The sequence below is a fragment of the Neolamprologus brichardi genome, chromosome 12, assembly GCF_056152115.1.
Source record: "Neolamprologus brichardi isolate AB-2024 chromosome 12, ASM5615211v1, whole genome shotgun sequence".
NCBI lineage: Eukaryota > Metazoa > Chordata > Actinopteri > Cichliformes > Cichlidae > Neolamprologus > Neolamprologus brichardi.
In genome coordinates this window covers 34,303,274-34,326,689 of record NC_142115.1, presented here as the reverse complement: position 1 = coordinate 34,326,689, position 23,416 = coordinate 34,303,274, and the positions used below count along the sequence as shown (strand labels likewise).

Here is a 23,416-nt window from a genome sequence, read left to right as displayed (position 1 = left end):
TTGCCTATCGGACAAACAGAGCCACAGAGAATGCCATCGCCCTGGCGCAACGCACACCACCCTCACTCACCTGGAAAAAGGGAATACATATGCAAGGATGCTCTTCATCGACTACAGCTCGGCATTTAACACCATCATCCCCTCAAAACTTGCCACGAAGCTCGTCGACCTTGGGCTGGGAACGCCAATCTGCAGATGGATTCTAAACTTCCTCACAAACAGGCCCCAGGTGGTGAGAGTTGGTAAGCACACCTCCTCACCACTCATCCTAAACACAGGTACGCCACAGGGTTGTGTGCTTAACCCCCTCCTATATTCCCTGTTCACACACGACTGTGTTGCTAAACACGAGTCCAACATCATCATCAAGTTTGCGGATGACAAAACCATCATAGGCCTCATGACAGGCAATGATGAGAGGAGGTGATGGCGCTGTACGAGTGGTGTCTGGAAAATAACCTGACTCTCAACATCAGCAAAACTAGAGAGATGATAGTGGACTACCAGAAACGACCAGTCAGGGAACACCAGCCCATCCACATCAACGGTGTCAAGGTCGAAAGGGTCAGCAGCATCAAATTCCTTGGAGTCAACATCACCGAGGACTTCTCCTGGAGCCTTCACACAGACACTGCTATCAGGAAAGCTCGCCAGCGGCTTTACTTCCCGAGGAGGCTGAGGAAGTTTGGCATGAACGCCAACATCACCTCAAATTTCTACAGGTGTGCAATCGAGAGCTTGCTGACGAGCTGCATTATAGTTTGGTACGGAAGCTGCTCTGCCAGCAGCCGTAAATCACTACAGAGGGTGATGGCAGCAGAGCACGAGGCTTCCTGCCATTCAGGACATTTATCTTCAGCGATGCCTCCGTAAAGCACACAGCATCATCAAGGACCACAGCCACCCAGCACATCAGCTGTTCTCCTTGTTACCATCTGGCAGACGTTACAGGAGTCTGTCTGCTCGGACTACAAGACTTAAAAACAGTTTTTACCACCAAGCCATACGACACCTCAACCACAACACTTAAACACACACAACACAGTCCACAGGACGCACTCAGAAGCTACCCTGCAGCTTCACAAGTACTCTGTATAATCTGCACTGGTCACTCCCCTTTATTGATATTTATATTTTAAAAAAAAGTGCAATATTGTAACAACTGCCACAAAAAACAAAATTTTTGTACTGTTTAGTTTGTACTGCTGCTCATTCCTGTGCAATATCCCATCTGCCCCCCCCCCCCCCCCCCCACATTCCTATTTAAGATTTTCTTTATTTAATCACTAGTGTGTACATATACATACACACACGCACGCACACACACACACACACACACACACACACACACACACACATATAAATATATATATATATATATATATACATATATACATATATATATATATATATATATATATATATATATATATATATATATATATATATATATATATATACATATATATATATATGTGCTATCTTTCAGTCCATGTATATATGGACTGAAAGATAGCACAGAGGCACTAATCATGGCAGCACAAGAACAAGCTCTGAGTACAAGATCCATAGAGGCTGGGGTCTATCACACCAGGCAAGACCCCAGGTGCAGGCTGTGTAAAGATGCCCCAGAGACAATCCAGCACATAACAGGAGGGTGCAAGATGCTAGCAGGCAAGGCATACATGGAACGCCATAACCAAGTGGCCGGCATAGTGTACAGGAACATCTGTGCCGAGTATAACCTGGAAGTCCCAAGGTCAAAATGGGAAATGCCCCCAAGGGTGATGGAGAATGACCGAGCTAAGATCCTGTGGGACTTCCAGATACAGACGGACAAGATGGTGGTGGCTAACCAACCGGACATAGTGGTGATAGATAAACAGAAGACGGCCGTAGTGATCGATGTAGCGGTTCCGAATGACAGCAATATCAGGAAGAAGGAACATGAGAAGCTGGAGAAATACCAAGGGCTCAGAGAAGAGCTCGAGAGGATGTGGAGGGTGAAGGTATCGGTGGTCCCCGTGGTAATCGGAGCACTAGGTGCGGTGACTCCCAAGCTAGGCGAGTGGCTCCAGCAGATCCCGGGAATAACATCGGAGATCTCTGTCCAGAAGAGCGCAGTCCTGGGAACAGCTAAGATACTGCGCAGGACCCTCAAGCTCCCAGGCCTCTGGTAGAGGACCCGAGCTTGAAGGATAAACCGCCCGCAGGGGCGTGCTGGGTGTTTATATATATATATATATATATATATATATAGTCAGTTAACTGAAAATCTCTTTTTTCTTTTACTACCTCTTATTAATATTTTGCGATGTTGACCCTGTGCTAACTTGCATATGACAAATAAAACTGAAAACAAATAAAAATGAAAACTAAACATATAAATAAATCCACGGTTGTTTTACATTAGTAATTTCTTTTGTGCATAATTTTATATTGTTGTTGATAATAAATTAATTAAACCAACAAAACAACCTGAAGGGGGAGCCAAAAGAGCCGGTTCTCCAAAAAGAGCCGGAATTCCCATCACTAGTACACAGTTCTTCTGCCATCGGCTTTGTCTGCTGGTTTGAAGATGGGTCAAAAAGATGATTTAGTCACTTTGTCTGCATCATGCAGCTCGAATGTGTCGTGTAACGATGTTGAATAGCTGTCGTTATCCCTCTCCTGTGTCAGTAGGATTGTACTGTACAGCATCTCATTGATATGTGAGGAATGCTTATGTAACACGATAACAGATGTCTTGTCTTACATCATTAAAATATAAATGTCAGGAGATATTTATATATATTTTTTTATATTTATATTATATTTTGTAGCTGATATAATTTACTAAATAGCTGGATGAACATGAAAAATATGTCCATCAATCCAAATGGTCATGAGCGTCACTAGAATAAATTCTATTAGACTCTCAAAAGATGTCCTTAAATGTCCTTTAAGTGGCAGAACAAATGAGCAAGCAGTTAATCGCTTACTTGAGATGAAATCTGCTCAGCTACTTTCAAAATAGCTTCTGAAATTCGTGGACATGAAACACATTGTGTACCTTCATGTTGTGGGGAAGGGCCAGCTGGACAGTCACTGGGTTCAGAATGGCCTGCACTGAAAAAGGTCCAAGGCACCGAGGAGTCAGCTTCTTAGACTCGGTTCATAGGGGAATGTTCCTGGAAGAGAGCCCACCCGATAGATCGGTGTCCGAATGCAATGGCAGTCAGGCAGTCTCCTGTTTTGAGCATTCGTTCTAAAGAGGGCCGCCCTAGTAGCGCGTCAGACTCGCTGACAGTGTCTCATATGGTGTTGGACAGAGGGAACTGCTACCTCCCCTTCCGTGATCGAGAGGAGCAGCCTTTGAAAAACAGTCAGTGATGGTGATTATCACTGTATGGGTACCGGTATCTGGTGCCATTATGACATAAACGGTAGTAACCAGACCGAAAAGCAGCGCACATTTCGGTGCTTTATTTCGGTGCTTATTTTTCCTGAGATGTCATACACTTTGGATTCTAGCCAATCATTTTACGTTTCTGAGGATAGTAGGCGGGCCCACGTACGTACGTTCTTTTAGAGCAGAGCTACAGATTAAAAATGCCCAAGGCGAAGTGGTTAAAAGTCTGGCTGTACTTCACAGCAAAAGATGCAAACTCAGCAGCCTGCAACAAGTGCTTTAAGGTGATACTGTGCAAAAGAGGTAACACTCGAATCTGATGAAACACCTGGCGACGCATAAAAGCCGAGAAATGCACCGTATTTGATAGCTTGCTGCGAGACCTCACACCGAGCACATCTACTGCGGGTGTGGTGCCTGTTATCGGACCCGGATTTATCAACATCCCCCAAAAACCCGAAGAGGAGAGTCCTGGCCCCTAGCCCTGCCAGTGTAGCAGAAATGATGAAGGATGATGATGCAGCAGCAGCCGTTCTTCTCTGCGTGAAGGAACCTTTTAAATACAAGCGCGCTCATGCTCACAGGTGTACACACAGGTGTTCACACACACAAACTACACCCTTTTTGGCTCCCACCTCAAAGCACATTGTGTGCTATAAATCTTACGTGCTGCACAATAATATTCAATATTTAATATTTACTGCTATATACACAGTGCCGCGATGGTGTTGTGTTTATTATATTGCTGCTTTTGTTTGCTTGTTTGTTTGTATAAAAATATGTTTTTTGGGGTCCCCCCCCCCCCTTTTCTTTGCCCTTCATCACTATTCCTCTTCCCCGCTGTCTTTGTTCCCCTCGCTCCCCCCGGTCATGTCAGTTGTTATTTTCAGTAACAACTGTAAATAAAATAAATAAATAATAACAACAAAGGTCAATCAAATGGACCAATACAGCAAGGCAGGGATGGTCCACTTGGTAAAGTAATTCCGTTGGGCTTCTCTCTTTGCCTTCAGACAATAATTCTGATGGCAAGAGAACCAAACAGGTCAGGCGGCAAAAAAAAAAAAAAAAGGGAGTTTTTCCTTCCCAATGTTGCCAAAGTGCTTGCTCATTGGGGGTCATTTGGTTGTTGGGTTTTTCTCTGTATGTATTATTGTAGGTTCTACCTTACAATATAAAGTGACTTGAGGTGACTGTTGTTGCGATTTGGGGCTATATAAATAAAATTGAATTGAATTGAAAACTATCGGCAAGGTGGTCAAGTGCTGTCCAGGGCCAGACGGTCATGTGTGAATATCAAGGGACAGACATATCTTCGGCCTGTTGCCAGATTAGTCAGACTCTCAGCTTGGGAGGATGATGAGGACTGTAAATCCAATGATGTTTAGACTTTTGGTTGAAGAGAAAATTTACTACTTAAATTTGGGGGCAGGTGTGTCAGAAAGTCTCCTTATATTTCAGTTGGATCGCTATAAGTGTGGTGGTAATTTCTGCCAATAAGTTCCATTTTGTTCTCACTGTTTGCTACGGTGAGCACGGGTTGTACTTTGACGTTGGTTACATCCTTAAGGGGGTTTATGCTAGGAGATTGATTGAGATCGGTAGAGGCATGTGACTTACCTCTGTAGCTTTTTTTGCGGGTTGGATCTGTGCACCCCAGTTGGGTTATTTAGCCACTAGAGGATGCTGAAGACCATGTAATTCATTGATATGCAGATATTCTTGTTTCCTGCCTCTTCAAAATGGTATTGTGAGACTTCCTTACCTCAGAGCATTCAGCTGATTATTTGTGTTGCAGTTCATTATTGGGGTGTGATGTTGGGAAGTGATGATTGTTATATTTGACGAGTGATAATTGTTTCTATTTGTTTATTGTTATTTAGAACCACATGCACGTCCGCCCCTCCCACACTTGTTAAGTATGCCTACTGCTGTACTGCTGAGCTGCTGTTAGCTTCCATTAAAGTATATCCGGACATCACTCTCTGTTCCCAATTCTCTGACCGGAGTTTAAGTCCTGTGGGAGCTCTCATCCCAGAATCCCAGAGATAACTCTCTAACAAGCAGTGTCCAAACGTTCTTTTTTTTTTTAAAACTATACGCACTTTGGGAACCACTGCCTTAGGCAGTATCATTAGAAGGCATTACACACATTTTCACTGCTATGCAGATGACACACAACTTTATCTATCCATGAAGCCAGATAACACACACCAATTAGTTAAACTGCAGGAATGTCTTAGAGACATAAAGACCTTGATTAGAATTTGACTTTATTTATTTAAAAGAGACAGCGCATATTAGTGAACATATACCAATGTAAGTATGCCAGAGTTAGCCAAAAAGGTACTTTTCATGTGTAGTCTCTGGCAAGTCAGACAAAAATTATGAAAAAGGAATTTAGCACACCATAAGATAATGTACAACAACCCAGTACAGACAACAAATACATAAATTTCATAGTACAATAAAACACAAAACAACAAATAAATACAAAATATACAACATTAAAGATAACACATATTAATATAAAACTAGTGATCATAAATCTGAGTCTTCTTTAGCGATCGTTTGAGATGAGGGTCTGCAGACCCAAAGCCACAACTAAATCAGAGGACAAGTTTCTGAGAGTTGCCTGATAGGCGGCTCACAGGACAACAGCTTCAAGCACAGATTAATAGATTAATAGTGGTCGTAGTAAGCAAGTCTCAGTTTCAACTGTGAAGAGAAGACCCTCGAGCTGCAGGTTTGACAGGACGAGTTGGAGCAAGAAAGCCGTTGCTAAAGTGTCAGAATAAGACTAAGAGGTTTGCCTGGTCATGAAACACCGCCATTGGACTACTGAAGACTGAAAGAAGGTATTATGGACTCATGAATCAAAATTTGACATATTCGGTTCATTATGCAGGATCTTTGGCTGTCGAGTCAGTGAAAGGATGGTTCCACAGTGTGTGGCATCAACTGTCAAAGATGGAGGAAGAAGTGTGATGGTCTGCGGCTGTTTTGCTGAATCCAGGGTTGGTGACTTACAGTGAGAAGCACCCTGAACAAAAACAGCTACCACATCATTCTGCAGGGCCATGCAATACCCTCTGGTATGCACCTAGCTGTTCAGAGGTTCATCCTACAGCAAGATAATCACCCAAAACATGAGTCCAAGCTATACAAGAACTACCTCAGGAAAAAAGAACAAGATGATAAGCTTGAAAACATGGCATGGCCAGCACAGTCTCCAGACTTAAACCCCATTGAGCTGGTTTGGGATGAACTGAACAGAAGAGTGAAGTTTATTGATTAAAGTAAAATAAAAGTGCCCCACATTTATGGGAACTGCTGCAACAACTTCAACTGCATATTTGTACTGTGCTTTCATTTGAGAGTGCAATGAGATATTAAACTGCACAACTTTCAATAAGAAAAATTGGGGTGTTCTAAATCGTTTGACCGGTAGTGTATATAAACAAAATAAAGGTAATTATATATAACCAATGAAGAAATATACAATTATTGAGACCCCTGAGAATGTGTTACACCGTTAAAACTTAGACTCTTTACATTAAGAAATTACATTGTGTTTTTATCTGCTTGAGCAGAGCAGATAATTAAATCCCATACACAATTTTGGCATCCTGAATTTCTGTATTTTTATGTTCACATGAAGTTATAAGTTAATCTGTACTGGAGCTGTGATTGATTTCCAAAATGGTTGAGTTAAATTTAATGAAAATCTATCCAATGTTTCTTGACTTTCAGTCTGAGCAGAAGTGGTGGACACACGCAAGTCTAGCCTTGCTTTTACAATAGCTGAAAGTGTATATGCCTCATAAAATATGACAGTTATCATCACTTTTGTTTATAAGTTCTTGTATCAGTTCACTTATTTCTTTGTCATGTTTTTCCTCGAGGGCCTCCTCTTCCCCTTGATCTTCCACAGACTTCATCTCACGTTCATGCTTTTTCAATAGCTTGCGGACTTTTTTTGTGTTTGCCCTCTTTTTGGTGAAACATCTCACTAAGTTATATATCTCTTCTTTGTGTTTTTTCATTTTTTCTTCTTTTTGAGCTTTTAGTGCTCTTAAGATGTCATATTGTTCATCTTCGGCTGTGCACTCCTTACACTCTAACTCTTTCATGCATTTCTCCCTGAATTCATTGTATTCTTCTGCTTGTTTTCTGGCTTTTTCTTCAAATGTTTCCGTCACTTCCATCAGTTTTTTCTCATAGTTTTCCTGTAGTTCCTTTTTCTCTTTTTCCCCCTTTTCTGTTAACAGGAAATCCTTTTCTTTTACTTCTTTCTCAAGAACTTCTTTTTCCTGCTCATATTCTTTCAATTTGCTCATAATTTTCTGCTCCTCCTGTTGCCTCAGTTCATTTTCCTGCTCTCTTTTCTGCCACCATTCTTTTTGTTCATTCTCCCATGCCTCCTGTTTCTCTTTCATTTCTGCTCTGCTCTGCTCCAGTTGTCTGTCAATGATTTGCTTTGATTCCAGTTCGTTTTTCATTTTTACTTCTAAATCTAAAAACCTTTGTTCCCAATCCCTACGCTGTGATTCTTCCTCTCCTTTCCTTTCTCTGTCTTCTTCATCTCTTAATTCTTGTTCTCTCTTTCTGTTGTTAAGCCTTTTCTTCAATTTTTTAAGCTCTTTGTCTCTTTGTTTTCTTTCTTGTTCAATTTCTGTTTTCTGTTCTTCTATTTTGTTCTTCATTTCTTGCATTTCCTCCTCATGTTTTCTTTTAAGGTCTTCCATCTCTCTGTTTATTTCTTCCTCCTTCTTTTTCAGAATTGTATCCCTCTCTTTCTGGATCGCAGCTTCAGCTTCTTGCAGCATTTTATTGGTGAAGCAGCTTTCACCATTTTTTTTGACCATGTCATCAATCTTTGTTATCAGCTCAGTGACTTGTTCCCGGTTTTGTTCATCAAGGTTATCAAACATATGGAATCTTTCTCCACACTCACCAATCAGCTTCTTAAAGGAATCATCAGATTTTTCAATGTAATCATGAATGGACTGCCCCTCACGTTCCAGTGAATCTCCTCCAGTGAAAAGAATGATGGTGAATTTTTCTGAATTCTTCCCAAAGCCTTCCTTGATAAGTTTTAATGCTTCTTTCTCTTCTGGTGTGATTCTTCCAGCCTTTAAAACCAGCAGGAAGACATGTGGTCCTGGAGCCAGAAGACTGAAACATTTCACCATCTCCTCATTGATCTCTTTATGTGACAAACTGTTATCAAACAGTCCAGGAGTGTCGACCACAAAAACAGGACGACCGTCTACTTCACCACATGCTTTCTGACAACGTTTGGTGACAGATTTGGGGTTATTCTTAGCTTTGAACGCTCTTGTTCCTAGAATGGTGTTTCCAGAAGAGCTCTTTCCACTGCCAGTCTTACCTAGCAAGACAATTCTGAGAGGCTCTGAGCTCTGCTTCTCTTCATTACCTGTGAAGTAACAACACATTAGTTAAATGGCAGGACAGTCCAATAGATAATAAGGTGCTGAAAGGACAATATATTGTAGATGTTATTACTTTCTGCCTTTGTCTCTAAAGTTGAATTTAACAGTCAGTGCAAGGGCTTAATGGGAGCCTCATGCTGTTTTTTTTTTTTTAAATCTAATTTTGATTCAATTCCACAAGCAGCACCAAAAAAATGAAGAAGGAACACGGGAAATACAAGGAAGGAGGAATCCACAAGCAGTTTACACAATTCGCACTTAACTTTGCTCTTAATGTAATTATTAAAAAAACAAACAACAGCAAAATGTCAAACATAAAACAAGATTATTGATTAATGACTAGAAAGACGAAGAAGGATTTCAGGGAACCTGAGGAAGGTAAAAGAAAATAAAACCTGTTATTTTATGACCTGAATCTGCTACAGATAAACTTTGTGACTCTCCACATCAAAATCCATGAAAATCTTGTGATCTTATAATTAAATTCTGTCACAGTCACTTAGCGCCTAGTACACTATCTTTATATTCATTTCAAGCTTTTACTGGATTTTTCCGGCCATGCATCTTTCCACCTTTTAATCTCCACTTCAAAACAGGTTGCCTCATCCAAAGACTTAATTTTCATGGTCAAGCACTCTGTTTGCTGTTTTGGGTTCTCCTTTCTCTCTAGGCTGGGCTGAGGAGGGAAAAATCTGCCTGTGGGCGGCCACATCTGTTCCTGATTGTCTTCATCTTCTGCCAGTACTTACAAACCAACTCCAATGATCACTCCACACCAATCTGGCTCTTCAATCTTAAGCACTTGTGTCTTCATTCAAGAATAATTGCCCACACATGAAAGTGTCCATGTGTTCCCTATGACACAACTCACCAGTGAAAAACAGAGCAGTGGCTCACTTTCAAGTACCTCTTCTGAACCAGCCAAGTTCAGAGCCTTCAATATTAAGTACAGAATTTATAGTGTTATACAGAACACGAGGGCAATGTGAGCTAGCGGCAATAAGTTGAGAGAAGTAGGAGTGTTTGGCGGCCTTTACTACTCTCTGATAAGCTTTCCAGCTAGCTTTGAGGGCTTCCAGAGAGACATACAGCCTATCTTTTTTCCACCGCCTTTCACATCTCCTACATTATTTTCTAATCGCTCGGGTAAGATCAGTTAACCAGGGACTAGCCTTGGGTTTGCACTCTGTGACTCTTAAAGGAGCAACAACATCGAGGACAAATTTATAAGCAGAATCAAAATAAGAAAGTAAATCATCCGAGGTGGACAACTCAGAAGGATAGGACAGGACTTGATCAAACAGTAAGGAAAAAAAACGCTCAGCAGAATTTGAGACAAAAGCACGATAATAACGAACAGGAGCATCCTGTTTAACAATAGAATTAAGAAGAAGAGTATCACATAAAATAGGCATATGGTCAGAGAATACAGGATCCTCAATACATACATTACAAATAGTTAGACCATACGACAAAACCAAGTCCAATGTGTGACCACATTTTTGAGTGGCACCTTTGACAGATTGAACAAAATTAAAAGAGTTCATTAAGTCCAGAAAGTCCTTGGGCAAGGGCTTCCCAGGGCAGCAAACATGTATATTAAAATCACCAAGCAGGAGGATCTGATCATAGCATGAAGCACAGTTGGCAAGAAACTCTAAAAACTCAGCTAAGGTCTCCTTATTATATTTAGGGGGCCGATAAACAATCGCACACAGCAACGAGGGCAAGTGGCCCAGTTCACACAAACAGAGTTTGAAGCTGGTGCAGGGAGTCAATGGGGATAGCTGCTTAAAGTCAAAATCTGTCTTAAAAACAACAGCTAGTCTTCATCTACGACCAGAGACTCTTGGAACAGCCAGCCGGAAATAGCTCCGTGAAGGTACTTAACTCACCGGATGGAATCCAAGTTTCAGTCAAAAAAAGAATATCCAGCTCATGGGAAGAGAAAAATTCTTTCAAAATAAAGGTCTTATTTCCCACAGATCTGGCATTAATTAAACATAACCTGAGGGGAACTGGGTTGGAAACTTCCGAAGCAGTAGCATCCAGATCCACCGGTCGAAGGTTAGCCTGGTCCACTCCGCTCCAACGCAGATGCCGAAAAGAAGGAGACTTTGCAGGACTCCTCTCGAAAGTTCAACAGGAACCAGCCAGGGGTCCACCAGGTCCAAAGCATGCATTGGCACCAAGAGTCACGGACAAGATCGGCGAATGGAGCGGAGCTCATGTGGAAAATGAGAAATCCAAATCCTCAGCTTGACGAGGCTGCCACCACAGTTGCCCAATCTCCTGCGTTGCTTCCGCAAATCCGGTGGCAGTGGTAAGGAGCGCCAGTGTGGTGGTGTTGCTTCCAACAACCAAGGCAGAAAGCCTTGGTTGTTGTTTCCAGGCTGATCTAAGATCTGCGTGGATAAACCTATTTCCAATAATGTCTCCTGTCCACACTCACCTGACCTAAACCCAATCAAGATGGTTTGGGATGAGATGGACCGCAGAGTGAAGGCAAAAGGGCCAACAAGTGCTCAGCATCTCTAGGAACTCCTTCAAGACTGTTGGAAAAGTGAAGCTCATGGAGAGAAAGGGCGGATAGAAGAATCGTAATATTTTAGATTTGGAAGAATCTAAAATATTAAACATGTTTTGAGTTATTTCACACTTTTTTGTTTACTACATAAGTCCATGTGTGTTCATTCATAGTTTTGATGCCTTCAGTGAGAATCTACAATGTAAATAGTCATGAAATAGACTGTGAATAGAAGTGGTGGAAATGAGATTTCTCCAAAGATTGGCTGGCCTCTCCTTTAGTGATAATGTGAGGAGTTTAGCTATTCAGGAGGGGATCAGAGTAGATCCACTACTCCACATCAAAAGTTGACTTCAGGTGGTTCAGGCATCTGACAAGGATGCCTCCTGGGTGAGGTGTTCTGGACATGTCCCTGCAGCAGGAGACCCATGGGCAGACCCAGTACATGCTGGAGAAATTATATCTCTCAGCTGGCCTGGGAATGCCTTGGTGCTCCCCCAAATAAGCTAGAAGAGGTGGCCGGGGAGAGGGAGGTCTGGATTTCTCTGCTTAGGCTGCTACCTCCTTGACCCAAAACCGTATAAGCGGAAGAAAATGTATGCGTTGTCAATACTTTTAGGTGCTTTAATCTATTATTGTTGGTATGAATGAATATAGTGTTAATCTTTGTTTCTCGATTTATACTTACAATTATCGATGTTTTTTTTCAGTGTCAGAAGTTCAGCTTGTTGCATGTTGATGCATTTTGCTTGCTCTCTGATTTTTTCTATTTGAGCATGTGCAAATGTCTTTGTTGTATAGCAATATGATCTGGCCACGGTGTGTCTCATTTGATCCACATCATGAAAAAACTGGGTGATCTGCTGTTTGTCATTGATGTTGAGAACAACTGATCTTCCTCCACAGCTCTCACAGAGCTTCTGGATGTCCTTGTTTTCCTTTAGAAAGTTAACAGCAAGATCTGTCGGATCTGAGTCCACAGTGAACAGAATCATGGTGAAGTCATTGACTCGAGAGCTGAATGTGTTTTGGATGGTCTCTAACTCTCCCTTGTCTTCATCAGTGAGGGGAGCCACAGGTAGGACCAGGATGAAGGCATGGACACCCTCAGGATCACAGAGGGAGATACACCTGAGTGATTCCTCCATCACTGCCTCCTGAGATTTTCCATACAAGGCAGGCAGCTCCACCAGGGAAAGCCAACGTCCACACACCTCTCCCTGATGTTTAACACACTCTGATGAGTTGGAGACTGAATGAAGCTCAGTCTGACCTAAAATGGCCTTGGCTGCTGAAGTCTTCCCTGCTCCTCTCCTCCCACACAGAACCAGGTTTAAATTTTGTATCTTGTGTTCAGACATTGACTTTGTGGTCTCTTTAATGACTGTGAGGAATTTTCCTTTGAGGATATTGTGCATGTTCTCAATCTTCTCCATTAATTTTTCATGATCATTTTCAATCATGTTGTAGTGTCTGCCTTCACAATCTGCAAGGAGTGATGTAACAGAATAACTTGTTTCCTCTTTATCCGTGATGATGACCATGGAGTGTTTAAAGGCATCCTGACCAAACAAATTCAGGATGAACGTCAGAGTTTGTCTGTTCTTCTCAGTGAAATCAGAAGGTTTCACTAACAGCAGCAGAACATTTGGGCCAGGACGACAGAGACTCACACAGCTCTTAATTTCCTTTCTCACTGTACTGAAAGACTGATCCAAAATGTCTTGAGTTTGCACTACTGTTAATTGTTTTCCTCTCCACTCTCCTTGGACAACTTTGTCGTTTTGAGTTAAACTTGAATAACAAGAAGTTTTTTTCTTAACAATAAAGTTACAGAGTGCCATCTTCTTCTCTGGGTTTGTTCCAAACAACATAATTTTAAGTCCTTGCCCTGCAAAGAAACAAAGATGCAAACACTACTATTACAAGTGTTTCAGACCTTGTCATTCATACATTCCTTCCTTGATTCGTGCTCAGACACAATTTTAAAACAGATTAATATTAAATTTAACTGTGTGTCAAAACCATTGAACATTTTGGTGAAGAATGCAGAATTGCTTTAGGCCTTGATAGTTTTTACATTTTGGGAATTTCTAAATATATCTTTGACAGTTAAATCCTGTAGTTGAAGGATTACGTTAAGTAGAAAATAAATAAATGGATGCACACATGAATACATTTCAAGAGTAAAGGTTGTTTTTTACTTAGTTTACTCAACATGGACTACATTGGTAAAAACATATAAACATGAATTAAAAGTTTTTTCCCTCCCTTAAATATAAACAGATCTTATGTCACTTAGATGAACTCAGATTGCTTTGCTTTCCTGCATGAAACTGTATGGATTCTCTATTATTATTTTTTATTAATTTATTCAGTATGTTGTTTTTTGCATGTCTGTTGTCTGTTTTTGTACTGAAAATGTGTATTTAAGGATGAATGAGAGATCTCGTGCTGTAGACCAAATCTGCCAACATGCAAATAAGGTAACCTGAACCTGACTTTAACCATAGAAAGAACAGCTCAGAAACCATGCTGATTTTTTTTTTTTCTTTTGGTGGATGGTGGATTGAGAACACTTTTTAGAAAGTGTCCTAACATTCTGTTAAAAAAATCTGAAGAAGTTCCTAAAAAGTTGATTCTGTTTATCTGGGTGTAGGTTTTCAGTGGGAGAAACGTTTTGTCACTCATCCAAGTGACTTCTTCAGTCTCAGCTGACTACAGGTTTCCCCAACCTTATAAACAGTACATTTGCACAATGACTGAAACCAGCCCACTGAAGGAACAATGGGCTGTGAGGTCAGTTCCTTTTTAGATGAACAGAATCAACCTTTTGGGATCTACTTACCTGGATGATTGAGCATGCATCAAGACATCTATAGAAATTGACTTTTGCATCATCATAAAAATATATTTTTCTACACTTACCAACAGACTGATCATAATCCAGATTATCAGGAACTGCTTTCCGTTGTTGAGTGCTAGTTTGATGACAAATCACATGTTTTCTATTGTTCCTTTCTAGAATCTGGTTTACACTTTTCAGAAACTCCAGAATATCAAGCTGTTTGAACTTCAGTGACATGTTTCCACATTTTCTGATCATTTGTCGTAAGGGTGCATCATAATTATAAATGTTCTCTTGTAATGAAAATCCCTTTGTGGGTGGTGATACAAAAACCAGTGAATGATCAAAAGATTGATCACTGAAGAGCTGAAGGACTTGACAGAGCTTCATTTTTTGATACTCTATGAAGTTTTCAGGCTGTAGAACCAGCAGGAACACATGTGGTCCAGGATGAGAAAGCCTCACACAGGTTTCTACATGTTCCTTTAATTTGTCTTCTGAGATGTTTGGGTGAAGCAGATCAGGTGTATTGATGAGAACTATTTCTTCCCCTTGAATCTTTCCACTGACTTTCACACAGCACTCCAGTTCTTCAGCTGCATTTAACTTTGTGTCTGTAAGTAAGAAGTTCCCCACTGAGCTCCTCTCAGACAAGCTGTTCCCCAATAGAACCACTCTGAGCTCAGACACTGAAATGACAACAAAGGCAAGAAGTACAAAGATAAAGTTTAACTCTTTGCAAATTTATACTATATAAAACTGTACAAGGATCATTTTATTAAAAAAATCTGTCAGTTCCTCCCACCACATCTTTTTATTTATTTTCAATCAGCTTAATGTCTCTGATGTAGAGGAACAGAAACAAACATTAGTCCTCCCACACAGAACCAAGATTAAATTTTGTATCTTGTGTTCAGACATTGACTTTGTGGTCTCTTTAATGACTGTGAGGAATTTTCCTTTGAGGATATTGTGCATGTTCTCAATCTTTACCATTAATTATTCGCGATCATTTTCAATCATGTACCCTGGATGTTTGATCTGTTTTCTGATAATTTACTGGTGAAAACTTTAAAATGTTGATTAACAACACAGTGGTAGCACTTTCTATTACATCTTGGTAATACAGTGGTAATAGTAGGGTATCCATACAATATTGATTGTAAATAAGGTTAGCATGTTTTTAAAGGGTAAGAACATAATTATGTGGTAATTTCTATATCATTACAACTCAGTTAACTGTGGTAGTTTCTGTGTAATAAGCAGGAAACAGAGCTTCAAAATTGTCTGTTTCTATTTAATAGCCTATTAAAGCAAATTTTAAAAGTTTCTTATTAAGGTCGTCTACACTCTCTGTTAATCTAATGTTTAACTTTAAATGTAATTATTAGTATATTACATAAAGGTTTACACATCATTCCAGATTTTCTGATGCTTATTTGCTTATTTCTGATGCTTACTCAGCTATCATTAGCTTGGTATTAAATTCAAGCTTATTACACAAAAACTGTCACAGGTGTTTCGTGGCAATAAACTTTTATTTTTTTTAATAAAAGCTTTTATTTTGTTTATTTTAAACATTTATTGCTAAGTTTGCTTAAAAACAGGCAGTTTTGCGTTTTGCAGCTTAATTTCTTGATTATTACACAGAAACTACCACAGGTAACTGAGTGGTAATAACTTTATACCACATTAAATACCACATTATTACATTTTCTTTCTGCCACTTTCTTTCTGCCTTGTTACCTACCATTTTACCTACTTTATTACTGAACTGTATTTCCATATCATTACCCCCAGTTTTGGGGTCCAGTTATATAAATTTCAGTGTAATATTACTCAACTGTAACCACTGCTGCTACCATGATATTACTTGGATATTAGGTGGTTATCACTTTGGTAATTGAGTGGTAATAACTCAAAAATTACCATATTATTATGTACTCATTTCTGCCTCGTTACCTTCCAATGACCAGTTTATTGCCAAACTGTAACAGAAAGTGCTACCAATTTTACTTATCTTTATCTATCCTGCCCTAATGTGTTCCACCTTAAAGTGCACAGTCATAGGTTGCATCAAACACAATGTGCTCTTCAAAGACTCACTGTAGGGTGGCAGTAATGCATTGCTGCCCCTGCGACTTCTGGGAACAGTGTCTTCTGATACTGAAAGGATAAAAAAATCATAAAATTAATAATAATAATAATAATAATAATAATAATAATAATAATAATAATAATAATAATAATAATAATAATAATAATACTAGTAATAATAATAATTGTGTTGTGTTTATTATGTTAATGTTTATTTATTATTATTATATTTATAATTTATAATTTCTGATTTCTACTTGTTCCATTTGTTCTGGTCTTTAAGGAGGAACTATGAAACACTTAAATTATTGTGAAAAACTGCTTGTAGAAGAAAGTAACTTACAGGTATCACCTGTATCACATGCAGTGTGACAAAGTGTGGCTGGACTCACCAAATGCTGCTGCCATACTGTCACTGTCATTCAGCTGCAACTCACTTACTGTTGGGTTAAAACAGTGAAGAATAAAACATATAATTAAACGTATTTATTCTGGATTTGTTTATATGTCTGAACTATTTTAAACTTCTGATCTGTAAGGTTTAAGCAGTGTGCACAAACCTGCACGTTTTGTACATAACTTATAAATCTTTAAAATTTTCAAAAAAATAACAAACAAAATCTCTGTATGGCTGGGCGTCTTTCAAATCTTCAAAATCTGTTTTACTTCAGATCACACCCATTATTACTGATAAGTGTGCCTCAGTTTGGTCAGATGTGTACATAACTGCATCTGTAACTACACCCATTAGTAATCTGTCCAAAGTGTCCTGAAGTGCTCCTGCATGCCTTTGTAGCAAAGGGAAAAGTTAAACCACCATTACTGTAGACGTTTTAAAGTCAAACCCTAATATCATTACCATGTTACCTTCATGACCACTGAAGTCACTGATTGAGGTTTGTTTAAACTTAACAGGTAACAGGAGAGAGTGTACCAGCAGTGGCTTGGATTTTAATAAAGAAATATGAGTACAGAAAAAGTGTTTCATTTCTATGCGGTTTGAATTTCTAATCTAATCTAAAGTCATTACACTATCTGCAGGTCAAAGGTTGGATTTATAAATGTGACTGTATCTAAAAGATAAAATAGATCATTTATCAGTGTGTTGCAAATAGTATTTACAGAACTTGCAGATATGTATATGTAGACTCAAGGAGACTAAAGCAACTGAGCCCATTTTAGATTCTAGAAGCCATTTGATCTCTTATTAATGAACAGTGATGGGAATAACGGCGTTACTAACGGCGTTACTTTTTTCAGTAACGAGTAATCTAACTAATTACTATTTCTATTGTTACAACGCCGTTACAGTTACTAACAAGAAAATGCGGTCCGTTACTATTTTTCAACAAACAGACGGTTGAAGCTGTGTTCAGCTTACCGCATCTTATATCAGTTTCACGGAAGTAGCTGTAAGTAATCTGGACGCTACAGCTTTAAGCAGCTGCGCGCGCTCCCGCGAATAGTATTCACGATCACTTTCTAGCACAACACCTGGAGCTAAGGGGGCAAATCAATTGCATGAGTGCTGCTGTTTGACTGAGGAAGAATAAAGTAGTCGTGGTAAGCCAATCACATGACCACTTAAAGACAAAGCAACAAGGTGAAATATACCAGTTTTTAAATTGTGTTGATAGGCCACTAAAACCAGAGTCATGATAAACAATATAGATGCGCTGTTTTTTCCTCAATAGTTTCGTCACGTTTACTGTCTAAGGACAGCGCAGCAAGCACTCTCTGCTTATGAGCAAAAAAAACAACAAAAAAAAACAAAAAACAGGGGAACTTACACTTGCCAAAGCAGTGCGCATATGCCAAATAAGTGAGCTCACAGATCAACATAGCAAAGCCCTTTCTACACCAAAGCATATTACATCTGCTAGTGTGGACACTGTACAGATTAAACATGGCAAGTTCAAAAGGAAAACAAATGAACCCCTCACGAACATTCAAAATTGCAGAAACTGTGGAGGTTCACATCCAGCCAAACGGAACTGTCATGGCTGGGGCAGCAGTCATATGGAGATGAGAAGGAGGATCCAAATAGCAGACAGTGGCGGAGGTGCGAGTGAGTTTTATTTACAGTGAACAATAACCAAGGTGAGGGCAGAACTGAACATAAACCTAAACTGGGAAAAACTAACAAACAAACCTGAAAACATAAGGACAGCGGGAGATACACAGAGATGACAGATGAAGAAGGCTGGGCAGAGAGACGCGGAGAAACACTGATTGACACGGAGTAACACAGACGACGCGACGAGGAGCACAGGCAGACGCACACTATAAATACACCGGGGTAAAGAGGGAATGACACACAGGAGGGGAGCACAGCTGAACCTAATTCACAAGACGAGACACAGACCTACAAAGTAAAACAAGAACCAAACGAGAACCAAACCTAAAGAATTAATACAAAATCAGAATAAACTAGAAGATAATAACAATAAACTCAAAGTGCTGGGTCACGGACCCAAGATCATGACAGGAACAATGTCCTGCTTTCGGACAACAGTGCCACATCTGCAAAAAATACAATAATTACAAAAAACAATGCAGATCAGCACAAGCACATCAAAGAGGCAAACAACTGAACCAAATTTCAGAGGATACTGACCCAGACAGTGATGAGACATTTTGCACTGAGCAGCTAACAATGGGAACAATCACAAAAAAGAAGGATACTGCACAGTCAAAGTTTTTGATAAGGCCCTCAAACTAAAGGTAGACACTGGGGCAAAGTGCAACATAATCTCATTAGACACTTACAGAAACATCAGCAACAACGAAACCCTAAGCAAGTCACAAAAACAGGTAAATCTCGTTGCTTTCGGAGGCACGAAAATTAAGTCCACAGGCACAGTTACTCTCAAGTGCAAGCTAGCTGGACAGTCATATGACCTGCAATTTCAAGTTGTAAAACACGATGTGCAATCCATTATCGGACTAAAGGACAGCGTGCAAATGAAGCTGGTTAGTTTCAGCAAGGAAGTCTACCATGTTGACACAGATCAGGATGAGACACTAGCACAGAAAGTGTTTCACGAATACAGAGACCTGTTTAAAGATAAGGTCGGCGACTTACCTGTAACCTACTCAATGAAACTCACTCCAAACAGGCCTTGGTCGAGACACACAAAAAAATACAGATGATGTTTGTATCTGCATTGATCCAAGGGATCTGAACAAAGCACTAACCTGCATGTTACAAGTTTTACGACTACATCTACAGAAAGCCAGTGGTGATTGAAACTGACCACCAGCCTTTGGTCACAATCCAAAACAAACCTTTCCACACAGTTCCGGCACGGCTACAGCTTATGATGCTACAATTACAAAAGTTCAACTTGACTCTTGTATACAAGAAAGGCAAACAACTTTACATCGCAGACATACTCTCTCACACATCAACGCTGGATGAGCAGCCTCTAAAGGAAGAGGGGCGTGACTTTGAGGTAATGTCACTTCTGCTCATCTCACCAAGACGCCTACAAGAGCTTGCCGAACACACCTTGAAGGACGCTACTCTACAGACACTTGCTCGTTACGTCCAGCAGGGGTGGCCAAAACAAGTGAGTAGCGTACCTATAGAAATCAAACCATTCTTCAGCTACCACGATGAACTAATCATTGACAATAATGTCATTATGAAAGGCAACAGAGCCATCGTTCCAGCATCACTACATGAAACCTATCATCACAGCCACAGACATATTCGAATGGGACAACCGCCACTACCTTGTGTAAGCCATTTACCAATTACCATGTTACATCTACGCAACACGCCACAAGACAACATTCTTGGCTCACCAGCACAGAGGCTGTTATCAAGGCGAACGAGGTCAACCCTTCCTGTGTGCAAAAAACCGTTAACACCAACAGCAAAAGTGACAACCACTATCAAAACTCAACTCACAAAAAAGCGTAGAATTCAAAAACAGCACTACGACAACTCCAGCAAGCTGCTCAGTCCATTGACACCAAACCAGGTGGTGAGATTACAAACACAGAGAGGACATGACAAGATTGGAGTTGTAAGTAAGGTATGTGCTGAACCTCGCTCTTATGTAGTTGAGTCGGACGGAAAGGAATACAGGCGCAACAGACAACATCTTCTGCCTGTGAGCGAGCCTCAACCAGAAAAGCTCACTACAACACAAAATGAACTGGACACATCTCGACAAGCGGATGAAGCTGAACCTGATAAAGCACAAACCAACAAACATGAAACGATTCAAGTTCAACTCGACCCACCACAACATGGTACAAAACATTCCGAAAAAGTGATCAAGGACAGAAAAATGCTGGGTAAAATGAACACACCTAAAAAATTTCAAGTACGCTCTGATGACAACTTGTACCGAACCAGATCTGGTAGAGTGTCTAAGCCAAACAGTAAATACCTGGATTAAAAGCACACTGATGCTGTATTTTCTGTTTTGAAATGTGTTTTACTCTCATGTTATATTGTGAAGTTGCATTTATGACAATGATTACCGTGAATTTCATTTAACATATGAACCTTTATTTTTTGTGTAATCCATAACCTGATAAGTTCTTCCATAATAGTGGTGTTGTTTGATTTGGGTTTGCCTAAGAGGTCCAAAACTAAAAGAAAAAAAAAAAGAAAGAAAAGGGGGATGTAGATAACAGTAATGTTATGTTTGTCCATACTGCCTGCCGTTGCTGCTGTCACGGAGGTTTCCAGCAGATATCTCTGTGGTTCTAACTTGGCTATGTGTGCTTCCTGTTACCTGTGTACGAACGTTCATGTTGGCTGCTAATAAACGCCTGACATACAGTTACAGCGGACTGATTATTATAAGTAAACCTAGAATGAAGGTTACAAATGATCTTATGACCTCTGACAGTGGACTCATCTCTGTGCTTGTCCTGCTAGACCTCAGTGCAGCGTTCGATACTGTCGACCATAATATCCTATTAGAGCGATTAGAACAGGTGCTAGGTGCTGCACTGCAGTGGTTTGTATCATCCATCCATCCATCCATCCATTCGCTTCCGCTTATCCTTTTCAGGGTCGCGGGGGGTGCTGGAGCCTATCCCAGCTGTCATAGGGCGAGAGGCGGGGTACACCCTGGACAGGTCGCCAGTCTGTCGCAGGGCCAACACACAGGGACAGACAACCATTCGCACTCTCATTCACTCGCACATTCACACCTAGTGGCAATTTGGATTATCCAATTAACCTATCCCCACAAGTTGCATGTCTTTGGATGGTGGGAGGAAGCCGGAGTACCCGGAGGAAACCCACGCAAACACGGGGAGAACATGCAAACTCCACACAGAAAGACCCCGGCCTGATGGTGGAATTGAACTCAGGACCTTCTTGCTGTGCGGCAACAGTGCTAACCACCGTGCCACCGTGCTGCCCTTAGTTTGTATCATATCTATCTAATAGACTCCAATTTGTACATGTAAATGGAGAGTCCTCTTCACACACTGAGGTTAATTATGGAGTTCCACAGGGTTCAGTGCTAGGACCAATTCTGTTTACATTATACATGCTTCCCTTAGGCAGCATCATTAGAAGACATAGCATACATTTTCACTGCTATGCAGATGACACCCAGCTCTATCTGTCCATGAAGCCAGATAACACACACCAATGAGTTAAACTGCAGGAATGTCTTAAAGACATAAAGACTTGGATGGCCGCTAACTTTCTGCTTCTTAATTCAGCTCAAACTGAGGTTATTGTACTCGGCTCTGAAAATCTTAGAAATATGGTATCTAACCAGATTCTTACTCTGGATGGCATTACCTTGTTGTAGTGTGTAGAGTCTAGGAAGTATTACACAAATATATATTTAAAATATTTGCAGGAACAGCAAAATGAACAACACGAGCCTCATTAAATATGTCTCTCTTTAGAATTTTGAAAAATAAATACAAATACAGTCTTTACGAGGATTTTACAGTAGATACGGATTTTTCTACAGATTTATTTACTTATTTATTTTTTACAAATATCTTCATTATGTTGGAAATCACCTTACAGATTTTGTATAATTATTTAAGATTAAAAAAAACAACTTTCTAGAGTAATGCCATAAAGACAGAAACAAATATGGTGATTCATAAACACCAAATAAATTAATAATAAGAACATTTATTAATGTTCTTTGTAAACTTATATAGTAAGTTTAATCCAGATTGATCAACGCTTTTAAGATGAGTGAAGAGGAGGAGTTGTTTTTATTACCTGATTATTATTGCTGCTCTTATAACTGCAGTAAAAATTATCTTTCTTTGGACGTTAGACTCTGTACTCTAGAACAGAACTGTATCTGCTAAAGCTGATTAATTAAATCACATCAGTGAAATCTGAAAAAAAAAATTAAAACAGAAAAAAAAAATTAAAACAGAAAATTTTTCCAGAAGTAAATTCACTTCAAATCACTTGAGTGGATTTTTCTTTTTCAGATGCAGTTTTACAAACAACCACAGAGATCCTGCTGTCTGCGCGATAACTGACATTTCCTTCTCTTTAGATTAGATCAATGTGCAGAGCTCACCTGAGGTGGCTGTAACTGTTGCGTCTTTGATATTGCTATATTGGTAATATAACTCTAACACTGAATTATCAGGTTTATAAACTAAACGCAATCTTTCATCTATTAACAGGCTTAAACAGTTTTCACACATCTGAAAATTATTTGAAAATTAATAAACTCACAGTGATGTATTTAAAGAAGCTATCTTTACATCTGTACTTATATACTTATGTTTATTGGTACTTACGATGTGAATTAGTTACTGCCTCATTCTTTCTCCACACGCACAGCTGAAAGTCACTTGTCACAAATGTTTCCCAGAAGAGTATCAGAATGCTGCACTGCTGACATCACCATGACACCACTGAGACACCCAAGTCAATGTTTAACCTGCAACCCCTTAAAGAAAACTATCTTAGGCTAGTAACGTTTCACATGCTGAATAAGAAGAAGGCTCTTGTCGGCCTTATCAGAGAGTTATCAAGGACAAGCAACCCTTATATGTGGAATCACTGTGGCATAGAAACTAACTACTTAACAATATTTTAATGAAGAGAGGTCATTTGAAAGAATTGAACACGA

The 23,416-nt window shown here is 39.9% G+C and overlaps 1 protein-coding gene across 1 annotated transcript; it reads right to left on the bottom strand.

Annotated features, from left to right (window-relative positions):
• Window positions 1-7,085: 7,085 nt before the first annotated feature.
• On the bottom strand, window positions 7,086-23,137 carry LOC102794220 (uncharacterized). The gene is made up of 6 exons (XM_087848791.1): window positions 23,082-23,137; window positions 16,712-16,759; window positions 16,329-16,388; window positions 14,303-14,911; window positions 12,063-13,265; window positions 7,086-8,831 (listed from the first exon to the last, which is right to left on the bottom strand). The coding sequence occupies exons 2-6, from the start codon at window positions 16,725-16,727 to the stop codon at window positions 7,213-7,215; spliced, it is 3,507 nt and encodes a 1,168-aa protein (XP_087704917.1). The 5' UTR covers window positions 16,728-16,759; window positions 23,082-23,137; the 3' UTR covers window positions 7,086-7,212.
• Window positions 23,138-23,416: the final 279 nt, after the last annotated feature.